Consider the following 14,707-nt stretch of genomic DNA (forward strand, 5'->3'; position numbering starts at 1 on the left):
GGAAGTGGATCATAGGGTGGGGGAGGGGGCGAAAATTCTGGGGGCCTTGAAGAATGTGTGGAAGTCGAGAACATTATCTCGGAAAGCAAAAATGGGTATGTTTGAAGGAATAGTGGTTCCAACAATGTTGTATGGTTGCGAGGCGTGGGCTATGGATAGAGTTGTGCGCAGGAGGATGGATGTGCTGGAAATGAGATGTTTGAGGACAATGTGTGGTGTGAGGTGGTTTGATCGAGTGAGTAACGTAAGGGTAAGAGAGATGTGTGGAAATAAAAAGAGCGTGGTTGAGAGAGCAGAAGAGGGTGTTTTGAAGTGGTTTGGGCACATGGAGAGAATGAGTGAGGAAAGATTGACCAAGAGGATATATGTGTCGGAGGTGGAGGGAACGAGGAGAAGAGGGAGACCAAATTGGAGGTGGAAAGATGGAGTGAAAAAGATTTTGTGTGATCAGGGCCTGAACATGCAGGAGGGTGAAAGGAGGGCAAGGAATAGAGTGAATTGGAGCGATGTGGTATACCGGGGTTGACGTGCTGTCAGTGGATTGAATCAAGGCATGTGAAGCGTCTGGGGTAAACCATGGAAAGCTGTGTAGGTATGTATACTTGCGTGTGTGGACGTATGTATATACATGTGTATGGGGAGGGGGGTTGGACCATTTCTTTCGTCTGTTTCCTTGCACTACCTCACAAACGCGGGAGACAGCGACAAAGTATAATAAAAAAAAAAATAATATATATATATATATATATATATATATATATATATATATATATATATATATATATATATCTTTCTTTTTCTTTCAAACTATTCGCCATTTCCCGCATTAGCGAGGTAGCGTTAAGAACAGAGGACTGGGCCTTTGAGGGAATACCCTCACCTGGCCCAATTCTCTGTTCCTTCTTTTGGAAAATTACAAAAAAAAAAAAAAAAAACAACGAGAGGGGAGGATTTCCAGCCCCCCGCTCCCTCCCCTTTTAGTCGCCTTCTACGACACGCAGGGAATACGTGGGAAGTACTCTTAATCCCCTATCCCCAGGGATAATATATATATATATATATATATATATATATATATATATATATATATATATATATATATATATAATATATATATATATATATCTTTTTTCTTTCAAACTATTTGCCATTTCCCGCATTAGCGAGGTAGCGTTAAGAACAGAGGACTGGGCCTTTGAGGGAATACCCTCACCTGGCCCAATTCTCTGTTCCTTCTTAAAAAAAAAAAAAAAAAAAAAAAAAAAAAAAAAAAAAAAAAGAGAGGAGAGGATTTCCAGCCCCACGCTCCCTCCCCTTTTAGTCGCCTTCTACGACACGCAGGGAATACGTGGGAAGTATTCTTAATCCCCTATCCCCAGGGATAATATATATATATATATATATATATATATATATATATATATATATATATATATATATATATATATATATATATATCAGTCTCTAGCTGTCATGTATAATGCACCGAAACCACAGCTACTTTCCACATCCAGGCCCCACAAAACTTTCCATGGTTTACCCCAGATGCTTCACATACCCTGGTTCAATCCATTGATAACACGTCTACCCCGGTATACCGCATCGTTCCAATTCACTCTATTCCTTGCATGCCTTTCACCCTCCTGCATGTTCAGGCCCCAATCACTCAAAATATTTTCTACTCCATCTTTCCACCTCAATTTGGTCTCCCACTTCTCCTCATTGCCTCCACCTTTAACACATATATCCTCTTTGTCAATTTTTCCTCACTCATTCTCTCCATGTGACCAAACCATTTCAAAACACCCTCTTCTGCTCTCTCAACCACACTCTTTTTATTACCACACATCTCTCTTACACTTTCATTACTTATTCGATCAAACCACCTCCCCCCACATATTGTCCTCAAACATCTCATTTCCAACACATCCACCCTCCTCTGCACAATATCTATAGCCCATGCCTTGCAACCATATAACATTGTTGGAACCACTATTCCTTCAAACATACCCATTTTTGCTTTCCAAGATAATGTTCTCGCCTCCCACACATTTTTCAACGCTCCCAGAACTTTTGCTCCCTCCCCCACCCTGTAACCCACCCACATACACATGTATATACATACATGTCCACACATGCACATATACATACCTATACATTTCAACATATACACATACATACATACACAAACATATACATATATACACATGTACATAATTCATACTTGCTGCCTTTATTCATTCCCATCGCCACCCCACCACACATGAAATGACACCCCCCCCCCTGCACATGTGCGGGGTAGCACTAGGAAAAGACAACACAGGCCACATTTGTTCACGCTAAGTCTCTAGCTGTCATGTATAATGCACCAAAACCACAGCTCCCTTTCCACATCCAGGCCCCACAAAACTTTCCATGGTTTACCCGAGTTGATGGGCCATTCTTTGTCTGCTACCTGGCGCTACCTCGCTGATGGGGGATACAGAAGAGTTAATTCTTGGCAAACAGCATCTAATTCTGCAGTTTTGTGCCTTATTCATCAATAAATATGGTGAATTGATCAAATATAATTCATATTCAGTCTTTGAATGTGGTTTAGAGTTGATAAGCAAGCAGTTTAGAAAGATCTGTAATAGGTAAAGATGTATCTCCTGATATATATCATTTTTGTCATGTTTCAGTCTAACTTTAATAAGCAAGCATACTTTGTATCATTGGAGTACTTTATGGCAACATAAAGTATACATCCAGTGTTGATTACTTGTATGCTCTAAGATGACGCTCAATATTTCCTTTTATATAAATTCGTATGATTAGATTGCATTGCCACGGTAATGCTCCCTTCTTCCTGATTCATAGGAAATAGCAATGCAAATTATCTGTATCTTAATCATGTTCCTATGGAAACACTAAATACTAAAATCATGGAAATCAAGAAACCTTAAAATTCTATTAAACAGAAGCATACACAGAAAACAAAAAGAAAAGAAAAGGAATACTATGGCATAAGCTAAAAAGCAAGGGAACACAAAGACACAGGGCATTGTTTATATCGTTTTTTTAGAACTTTCCTTCTTATCTATGTTCTTTAATGCATACCTTCCTTTCTATTCCATCACAGTCATTACTGATGCAACTACTTCTCCCTCTTGTCATGTGATGTGACCAGCAATGTCTCTCAAGGAAACTGAATGCAAGTATGTGGTCTGGGTTATCTAAAAATCCACAGCCCATAAAAAGTGGAGCAGGAGTTGGGAAGCAACTAATGGCATCCCAGACAATGTTCTATTATCCTTTACCTATGTTTTTTCAGCTCAGCTGTTCCATAACCATCTAAATACCACAGGGGATACTCTATCATTTTTGCTATGTTCAAAATAATTGTCTCAAGATAATGAACAGATGTACTCTTCACTGACCCCAGGCTCAGACACTGCATGTCATGTAGACTCTCAAATTGACGGGACCTGATGATGAGCCAGTAAATATACATAACCTTCATTTTGGCGTGGTTTTTTTCATACATATTCGCCATATCCCACGTTAACGAGGTAGCGTTAAGAACAGAGGACTGAGCCTTAGAGGGAATATCTTCACTTGGCCCCTTCTCTATTCCTTGTTTTGGGAAAAAAAAAGGGGGGGGAGGGGAGGATTTCCAGCCCCCCCACTCCCTCCCCTTTAACGACACACAGGGAGTACATGGGATAATGAAGAAAAGTTGGTACTAGTTATTGTTTGAAGTTGTAACATTAACAAATTTATGGCTTGCCTTCGCCCCTAATATGGATTCATCTTTTTAGTCATAAATAAAAATACTAATTATGGTCAGCAACCTATCCACAAACCCAATACTATCCTTTAGTTAAATTGTGTTGTATCAAATTTTTCTTTTATCATTTCTCCATCTGTCATTCCTTCCAAAGCTACCTGACTTCTGACTAACCCCTCCAATGCATATATATATATATATATGCATTGGATTGGGAAAGAGCAGTGTGGTTTCAGAAGTGGTAGAGGATGTGTGGATCAGGTGTTTGCCTTGAAGAATGTATGTGAGAAATACTTAGAAAAGCAAATGGATTTGTATGTAGCATTTATGGATCTGGAGAAGGCATATGATAGAGTTGATAGGAATGCTCTGTGGAAGGTATTAAGAATATATGGTGTGGGAGGCAAGTTGTTAGAAGCAGTGAAAAGTTTTTATCGAGGATGTAAGGCATGTGTACGTGTAGGAAGAGAGGAAAGTGATTGGTTCTCAGTGGATGTAGGTTTGCGGCTGGGGTGTGTGATGTCTCCATGGTTGTTTAATTTATGGATGGGGTTGTTAGGGAGGTGAATGCAAGAGTTTTGGAAAGAGGGGCAAGTATGCAATCTGTTGTGGATGAGAGAGCTTGGGAAGTGTCAGTTGTTGTTCGCTGATGATACAGCGCTGGTGGCTGATTCATGTAAGAAACTGCAGAAGCTGGTGACTGAGTTTGGTAAAGTGTGTGAAAGAAGAAAGTTGAGAGTAAATGTGAATAAGAGCAAGGTTATTAGGTACAGTAGGGTGGAGGGTCAAGTCAATTGGGAGGTAAGTTTAAATGGAGAAAAACTGGAGGAAGTGAAGTGTTTTAGATATCTGGGAGTGGATTTGGCAGCGGATGGAACCATGGAAGCGGAAGTGAATTATAGAGTGGGGGAGGGGGCGAAAATTCTGGGAGCCTTGAAGAATGTATAGAAGTCGAGAACATTATCTCGGAAAGCAAAAATGGGTATGTTTGAAGGAATAGTGGTTCCAGCAATGTTGTATGGTTGCGAGGCATGGGCTATGGATAGAGTTGTGTGGAGGAGGATGGATGTGCTGGAAATGAGATGTTTGAGGACAATATGTGATGTGAGGTGGTTTGATCGAGTAAGTAGTGTAAGGGTAAGAGAGATGTGTGGAAATAAAAAGAGTGTGGTTGAGAAAGCAGAAGAGGGTGTTTTGAAATGGTTTGGTCACGTGGAGAGAATGAGTGAGGAAAGATTGACCAAGAGGATATATGTGTCAGAGGTGGAGGGAACGAGAAGTGGGAGACCAAATTGGAGGTGGAAAGATGGAGTGAAAAAGATTTTGAGTGATCGGGGCCTGAACATGCAGGAGGGTGAAAGGCGTGCAAGGAATAGAGTGAATTGGAACCACGTGGTATACCGGGGTCAACATGCTGTCAATGGATTGAACCACGGCATGTGAAGCGTGTGGGGTAAACCATGGAAAGTTCTGTGAGGCCATGATGTGGAAAGGGAGTTGTGGTTTCGGTGCATTTATTACATGACAGCTAGAGACTGAGTGTGAACGAATGGGGCCTTTGTTGTCTTTTCCCAGCGCTACCTCGCACACATGAGGGGGAAGGGGGTTGTTATTCCATGTGTGGCGAGGTGGCGATGGGAATAAATAAAGGCAGACAGCATGAATTATGTACATGTGTATATATGTATATGTCTGTGAGTGTATATATATATGTATACATTGAGATGTATAGGTATGTATATTTGCATGTGGGGACGTGTATGTATATACATGTGTATGTGGGTGGGTTGGGCCATTCTTTCATCTGTTTCCTTGCGCTACCTTGCTAACGCGGGAGACAGCGACAAAGCAAAATAAATGAAAACAAATAAATAAATAATTCAATAAATATTTCCGTACTATTCGCCATTTCCTGCATTAGCGAGGTAGTGTCAAGAACAGAGGACTGGGCCTTTGAGGGAATATCTTCACCTGGCCCCCTTCTCTGTTCCTTCTTTAGGAAAAAAAAAAAAAAAAAAAAAAAAAGAGGGGAAGATTTCCAGCCACCCACTCCCTCCCCTTTTAGTTGCCTTCTACGACACGCAGGGAATACGTAAGAAGTACTCTTTCTCCCTTATATATATGTGAGGGAAACCTTCAGTCCCTTCAAACATGGTTTTTTTCAGTTCATTAAAATCATAAAACCAAAAAATTATATACAAAGTTGCACAACAACAGTTTGCCATCAAAACTTTAACTGAAGATTCCATCTGTAAGCCTGCCATAGCCTGAACATGCAAATGATGTATATATATGTAATTTGGTGTCATTAAGAAAACCAAATCAGTAGAAAAAATTACTATTTTCAAAGGATACACAACATTTGGTCAACAGTAATTACATGAAATCTAAAACACAACTGACAATGTCTTTAACCACAAAACATGGCAATAAAAAAAAATCAAGCTCTGCCAACCTTAGTTAAACCAAAATTTACCAAGAGCCTATTATTTTCAGTTGCCTATGTGGTCAGACATTACCATCATCATAACATCACCATAAGTATCCATCTAACAAACAACTTTTGTTTCACAGACCATACAGAAAAAATTCTAGTGCTGTTCTATCAATCATTACTTTTATATACAATTCTCTACAAAAAAATTCACACAAACCAATCATCGTTTTCCCATCTTAAAATAGTTAAGTCTTATTCACATATGTACAAATTTATTATAACTGCCCATTCAAACCAATGACCTGAATACTAATCATACTGTATATAGTTTGTATGTATACAACTGATATGACAGAAATGTCTACTTACATTCTCATATTCTCTTTAAGCAGACGAAAAACTACTTTTAGTATAATTACATTTCATACATCTACAATATATTCATATACTGTATATATCTATATATAAATACATTACAGATAAGTATTCATTAAGTAACTTTCAGATGATTAAATCATGTAATAACAATATTTTGATAACTATATGCACATTTTAATCTAGCCATTATACTAGCGATGCATAAAATACCAGAAAACCTTCAACACCATTACAGTCTTTGTATTGACCAAGGTCATTCCAAATTTTAGACAAGTTTGTGTGATACTTACACTGCTAAAGAATGTCAATTAGAGTGGAATATCATCAATGATATCTTTACAAAGAAGCAGTAATGAAAAATGAAGGTGGCATTTAAATGGAAATATCAAAAACTAAATTATCGTGTTGGAGGTGGAGGCATAAGTCCTGGAGCAGCAGGAGACCCTGACATGGCAGATCCAGGACCTAACACAAGCTGAAAAGAAAAAGCATTAAATAACATTGAGGTCATTTATATAGTTTCACATAAGGTCTGGCAAAATCATAAGTGCTCAATTCTATGTGGTTTGTAAGTCTGCTTTTGGAAGGTTTAGTAACCAGGCAGATGAGATGTTGCTTAGGGTAAAACAAAGGATTATTTTTCCCATTCAAAACTGGTGCTGGCAAATGTTCTAAGGGCACTTACTTTGATTCTGACAATGAATGTGATGTGGGATGTGAATGTGTCATGTGCTTCATGTGCTTAATACTTTGTTGAAGGGGGGTGGTTAACCATTCAGGGTAACAGGAAGGTTCAGAATGGATTCATGTATGTCGAGTTTAAAGAGACTGATAGTTGATTTCCATGGAGATGCACACATTCTGTATATACATGATTATTTCTATAATTATAAAGTAAAACTTTTACGGAATTTGTGTGGCTTCAAAGCTGATTTGGACACAGAACGACAATGTGGGCTCCTTTACAGCAAAAGGTTAATTGATAACACAGTACTTGGAGCAGGCAGGTAGGTGGATGGATGAATGGAGATTTTGGAGGCTCTTATTCAAATAAAAAAATGACAGAACTCTAATTAAGAGATAATTACTGTACTTGTACACATAAACGAAAAGTACACCAAAAAGATCACACTTACTGCCATAACATATTCCTCAAGATAATGAATAACTGCCCCCAGCAGAGATGGTGGGGATAAGCCTCACAATCCACGTTCATTACAAGGCACTTATCACTATTTATGTAATTATATTGTTACACATATCTATGTACATTTACCCAACAAAATGAATTAGTCTCTGTAACAATCAACTAGTGACCTTAAGTAACATAGATGCTATATAAATTTCAGATTATCAGCAGGTCCTTCAAAATTGTTGCACCTGATGACCACCAGTGTTTAAGGGTAAATATATTAAGATACATATCCCTACTTAATAGTCCTTTAGTCAGAACTTACCCTATTCCTATCCTGCTTCATCATCTCTTCCACATTAAGCCTTTCTAGCTCAAACATCACAGGAGCAAACAGAATGACAGACGTGCTGACTGCTACCCATACCACTTGTCGGGCCAATTCATATGAACCTGGATGGGAATAAGAAGCTACTGTAAATATCAAAACAATGTGTTCTGTCAAATAATTTTCATCAGGTCATATACACTACTCAGCAACACAACCATCATTTTGGCACACAAATTTTACAGGATAGACCACTTTGTCATCCAAACATCCTCCCCTCCCACCTCTCTCTCTTCAGCATCACCTCTGTAATTCTTTTAAGAGTCAATTTTCACGGAATACCTTCAATCTTACTTTTACTCCACACTCATATCTGTATTTCTTAGAAGAATATGGCCATGAATAAACAAAGAAAATGTATCTTGAAGGGAATAAATGCAAAGAGAAAAGGGTAAAGAATTATTGTCCTAAACAAAACTGGAAAAATGCTAACAACTTTACACCCCTTTTTTGTGAGGGATATGTTCCTAAAAATCTGCATGTACAAAACAGTAAATCAACACAAAAGGGACCTCATAGTATAAAGTCTAAGAAAAAAATGGAATGCATTTTAAACATCCATTAAGGTACCTTTTTTCACCTAATGCAGAAGAAACCGTGACCAACAAATCTGTACATGCAATTTTATACGTGACCCCTCTTGGTGAACCATACGATCTTAAATCCATGTTTTTAATTTTCACATTAAACCCACACTGCTTTCTCCTTTATAACAGTTCCTCAGTCAAACATGTCTCACTCTTGTCTTCCTAAAATCCACAAATTCAGATTGAATCAGAGTTTTTAATTCTTTCAAGCATAACCTACATTAATTCACACATCTGATAAAAAGATCAAACTTACAACTCTGTGGTGGCTTGGTGATTTCAAATTCACTGTCAATATTACTTTAGGCTTCTTTATGGAGGTGCCATGTTGCATGAATATAACCAATAACATGCATAAAAATCAACATGCGTGATCCTTTGTATGAGTAATGAGTCACTTTCTTTCATTTCTTTTCAATATGTTATATTCATGATTTATTATGATTTTTGGAAACACAGGAACTTTTCCCAAGGAGTTTGGGTCCTGTATCGACAGGTTAATAATAACAAGCTACTACTCGGAAAAGAGCCCAAGGCTTGTGCATGAACCCAGGTTAGGAAAGAGAGTGGGAGGTGGGGACCAATATTTGTTTCAACTTGGCCAGCAGTAGCTGGGCAGCCCATGTTAACCAGATGTCTGTTACTGGATCTTTTTTTTTTCTTTTTTTTTTTGAGGTGCAGCTTATTACCTCGCTACTGTCTTGACTGTCTTAAGAGGATATGTGAAAAACCTTATCTTCAAAATCTGTGTAAAAGAGACAAATGAAACAAAAATATTGAAGGACCTCAAAGATTAACATCTTATGTGAAAATTATTCTTCCTTTTAATGGATAAACTTACCTTTCACCAAATTAATAGAAGATGAAACGGTATTGGCGCTGGTAGAGCGAAGACGTTCGGGGAACATCTCTGTTAAACCCCATATTCTCTCCAAAAGGCTTTCATCAACATCCTGGAAAATCACACGGCTGTGAAACATCATATAGTTACCAAAACTGTCAAAAAATGACAATATCTATCTATCTAATATACTTAATCGCTGTTTCCCACATCAGCATTTTCCTTTGCATATACTTTCTCACTCCAAGTAAACTATAAAATAAGGGGAACTTTAACTTGTACTGTTTAGGATTGTTTCAATTTTTCATATAACTTTAACATTACCAAATGCTTAAAACATCATCAAAACAATATGGAAAAACTCTTGAAATACAAAATAAAATGCTGTAAATACTTACAGACCAAAAATTAAACATGGCTTGGAAAGAAAGGGAATCTCCACGATAGAATATAATTAAGGAGAGATTGTATTTTTGATGACAAAATGCCTGTAGTCCATGTGTGAACAAAGCAGAAATAAAAGACAGCTATCTGGGTTAGAGGAGTGCAACCTGACAACCAATGAAGTTCTGGCTCACCAAGCAGCTGTCACTAACCCTCCTGATACCAAGGTGGGCAGTGTAGGAAATGTATCTCCTTGGTTGTTGGCTGACTACTAGATACCATAAAAAAAGGACAATTGATGATATTCCAAAGTTAATTCCAAGATGGCTCAAAAATTATTAGTGATTTCATAGTCTTTTGGGCAGTGTGTGCATCCAAGTGTACCAAAATGCCTTCATTGCAGTCTTCACACTGAGGTGGGACACATCATATTTTCAGTATAACAATTAAAATAAATGTAAATCTTGGATGCCAAGCAATGTTCACTATACCACATATTACAAAAAACTGGTTAAAATATGGCCCACATGTCTTCTGCGTGTCACAGAAGACAACTATGAAGGGCAGAAGTGCATGCCTAGAAATCTTTCCCTCCTGTATTACTTTCCAAAACTAGGAGAAGAAGAAAGAGCAAACTGATGATAGTTTTTCATCAAAGGCTCAATCGTCTATTCTGAAAGCTCCCTAACTGTTATAGTGGAAATAGTAAACACACATGAGAGGAGATAAAGAAAATGGTATAATTTTATGCGACAGACACCAGACGACAGAATTAAATCAAACTGGTGCTGCTGTATTCCTTACAATGAGAAAAATTCATACAAAATGTGCACCTTTCGTCTTTAACCTCAAACTCCATTAAAATAAAATTTTGGTAACGTGGCCAATGGTCTGAAGTATAAGGAAATTGTGGGGGTAAAAAAAAATCAAAATGAAGAGCAGTACGTAATGCACTTCTAACAATTTCATTCAAATACACCTAACAGACAACAAACAGGAGGCATGCCTATGGTGTCACAATATCATATTCTAATGTTCTAGGACATTTCACCAATGCAACTAAGTTAGATGAGTTCGTTTCTGTATATAGAGTTGTGGCTAAAAATCATGCTTATGAGATCTAGTCCACACACACTGGCTTAGATTCCTCTAAGGCCATTTGGACTTCCTAATTCAACACCAAATGAACAAGACATTTAAGAATACGTCCTTATAACAATATTTCACAAATAACAAAGCCCACAATACATATGAAGTTTCAAAACAGCCAGGCTAACCTTATGTTACCATATTAATCAACATTTCATGTATCATTTAACCCCACATTTTCCCTCTCCCTTACAACCCTACCACTGACGCTTTATTTAATATCAAATGATAAATCTTAAGTGATAAAAATGGAAAACCCCTGTCTTTAAGGACTCTTTCCTATGGCAATAATTATTCAATTAAAGCAAAACACAGATCACAATCCCAGAAAACTCACGTCTGTCTCATGAAAATTTACCTTAACCCTACACCATTTTCCATGAACTTCACAGCCCTCCCCACTGAAGACTTACCAGTTGGGGGATGACGGTTGTTCACAATCACGAGCTCCCTACTCGTATTTCAATCTCTACATCCACCCATTCCAAACAAAATTCCATCATATTACACCTAATTTGATGGCGTCCGTTTATATATAACTTATAAACACCTTCGTAAATGGAAATGACCCCCATTACTTCATAGTCGGCCACACAATCAATCCAAGACCAAACAATCTTCCTTAAACTGAAGGTTACCGTTTTTCAGACCACCACGGGCAGATGAATAGACTTGACCGACACTGAACTCACCTCGTCATCGTCCTCCTCTAACACGTCCTTGGCCAGGACACCTGAGGCCACAGCTCCGTCTGCCTTATCCTTGTCTGGTGCCGCTGCCTCCACCTGGGCTGCTGCCGCCTCCACAGCCTCGCCAACCACCTTGGCAGCCTTCTCCTGCGTTGTGGGACTCAAGTTCTGGCTCTCCGGCGTGGCTTCGTTACTCCCTAGCCCACTGTCCTGGTCCGTCAGCTCTATTAAAGTAGCCATTGCGGTTATTTAATGTGTAACGAGAACTCTCACTGAAATCCCCAACCTACACCGTCTGTGACTATCCCGTTATCCAACACAGGCTCGATGCCTTCTGCTGCTGTGAAGTCTGGTTACCAGGTTACATAAACGACTTATCGTACATCCCTCTGTTAATACTACATATAAAGGATTATTGCTTACCATAAAGAAAATAAATCAATGTTTTTGGTGGGTTAATAAAATCAAACATCCGATTTTTGTACCGGTGCTGACAAATTCATACAAAGGCAATATGACACGGAAATATGATATTTAGAGCCCCCTTTTTTTTTTTTTTTTATATGAACGCTAGATTATATTGAGTACAATAAATTTATTGTCATTGATTAAAAATACTACGTAATCACCTCACGTGGAGAGGTAGAGTTAGCAAGTTTATACTTTTTTTCATGAAAGCAACATTGGTTCAGATGCAGTTGTTCTGCAATTAAAATAAAAAATCTAAAATTCTGAAACTACATTACATACATTTTTCTGTTCCTTCAACACTATCGCGCTGTTCTTTTCAATTTTCTCCTTTAAATGTATTTCCCGTAAAGTTACCAAGTGTCTTTACAACTCACTATAATCCGAGCTTTCCAAGGAACAGATATTATCATTGCAGATACACTTTCTTTCAACCGTAAACCATTAATTACCAACCTCCTACCAGTTTCAAGTGAAGTCCACCTCACATGACATCCGTTCACCTTATCCCTGGCATTACATTTTGTACCATCCAAACTCATCACATACAGTACTCTCATCTTTCTAATTATCCATGTACCTCCATGAGCACTCATTTCCTTCAAGTAATATACTCTTTACCGTGTTTCCTCCCTCGGTTCATACACAAGGTCCACAATGTAACCTCCATATCTCTTTTCTAGTTTCAAATCTAACTCGCCTTTACGAAGGGAAACTACTAAGACAAATGAATACATATATCTGGAACATGTTCTCCAGCAGGAAGGTTTCTTGCATAATTTTCACTTAAATAATTTCTCTGTTAAGATATCTATATAGCGGTTCTTGGGTTTTCCTTATGCCATCCCCTTTGATTATCACTTCCAAATACCTACACTCGGTTTTTGGAAGATGGTCTGTCTTAGTGTAACGTAATATCTAATGGTAGTTAAAAACTACGACCTCACATTTACTTGCACATAATTTGAATATCTTCTTACACATAATCTATGGATATTTGCAATGAAGCAAAGGGAGGTAGATATAAATAACTCTGTCCCCACACTAAAGAGTCCCCTACAAATTAGATACTATCATTCCATTTTTTTCTAATATCATCAAACACGCATATATTTTTTTTTAACAAATTATAATATATTTATTTTTATCTTAAGAGACTTGTCATGATGCACGGGATTAAGGTGCGAATGTGTATTGATGGAACAATAACAATAACTTAGCGGCATTAGTGTAAACACACTTTCAATCCCTCAACACCCTTTGAGTCTGTGACCCTAAAGCCACCTTGACATGGCACATATTACATGGTGTCAGGTGTGCCGACGTCTGGTGTCAGGTGTGCCGACGTCTGGTGTCAGGTGGGTCGACGTCTCGTGTCAGGTGGGTCGACGTCTGGTGTCAGGTGTGCCGACGTCTGGTGTCAGGTGTGCCGACGTCTGGTGTCAGGTGCGCCGACGTCTCGTGTCAGGTGCGCCGACGTCTCGTGTCAGGTGCGCCGACGTCTCGTGTCAGGTGGGCCGACGTCTCGAGCCACATGTGTGAGAGGGAGGAAGGTTGGTGGCAAGAGCTGAGAAGTAAGGTAGTTGTAGAGACTGATCATAAACCCTTAGAAGAGTATTTTCAACAAGTCCTTGTCATCTGCTCCTCCTAGGTTACAGAAAATGCTTCTCAGACTCCAGAATGATGTTACACAGGTTCAATTAAATCTAGTAACTGTTGAACATCTTGACACTGCAGGTATAGGCTTGGAGGTTCATAGAAATAGGACTAAGGAAGATAGAGTATTGCAGACACTTGAAGACTTCACATTATAGGGATGGCCTCATTGTAAGAGACACTCTCAAATAGAAACCCATACCTTTTGGAATTACAAAGATAAGTTATGTAGATGGAATGCTGCATAAAATGAACCGAATTATTAATGTGCCAAAGGAACTAAAAAGTAAGTTCCTCAAACACATCCCAAAATCTCATCAACGTATAGAAATGTAACGAAGGACAGAGAGATTATGTGTACTGGCCTAGAATGGGGCTGAACTTAAGGACCTGATTGTGACACCTGCGATGCTTATAGGGAATCATTGATGCCCCATGAAGTACCACAATTCCCTTGGCAAAAACTTGCTGATTTTAGATGAAAGGGAAGACGTACCGGTTGCTTATTGATTACTACAGCAAATATTATGAGTTTGACTTGTTAGAAAATACTCATTCCAGTACTAATGTTAAATCCTTTATCATTATGCTGGGCATGGAATACCTGACTATTCACTGTGACAGTGGCCCACAGTTCACAGATTAGAATTTAAAGAAGTAATGGCCTGGCTGGAAAAAAGTGTACAGACAGTAAGGAAGCTGATGAGGAAGGCAGCCAAAGAGGACAAGGATCCTTATCTAAGTGTGCTGGATTGTAGAAATACTCCTGTGGTGGGGACAGCAAGCCCCAGTCAGTTACTATTTGGTAGGAGAACACAAACCTCACTCT

The 14,707-nt window shown here is 38.6% G+C and overlaps 1 protein-coding gene across 1 annotated transcript; it reads right to left on the reverse strand.

Annotated features, from left to right (window-relative positions):
• Positions 1 to 6,091: 6,091 nt before the first annotated feature.
• Positions 6,092 to 12,100, reverse strand: mge (translocase of outer mitochondrial membrane 22 homolog mge). Its single transcript, XM_071689007.1, has 4 exons — positions 11,758 to 12,100; positions 9,533 to 9,644; positions 8,042 to 8,169; positions 6,092 to 7,059 (listed from the first exon to the last, which is right to left on the reverse strand). Exons 1-4 carry the CDS (start codon positions 11,992 to 11,994, stop codon positions 6,982 to 6,984), a joined length of 555 nt encoding a protein of 184 aa, XP_071545108.1. The 5' UTR covers positions 11,995 to 12,100; the 3' UTR covers positions 6,092 to 6,981.
• Positions 12,101 to 14,707: the final 2,607 nt, after the last annotated feature.

This window comes from Panulirus ornatus, chromosome 46, assembly GCF_036320965.1.
Source record: "Panulirus ornatus isolate Po-2019 chromosome 46, ASM3632096v1, whole genome shotgun sequence".
NCBI lineage: Eukaryota > Metazoa > Arthropoda > Malacostraca > Decapoda > Palinuridae > Panulirus > Panulirus ornatus.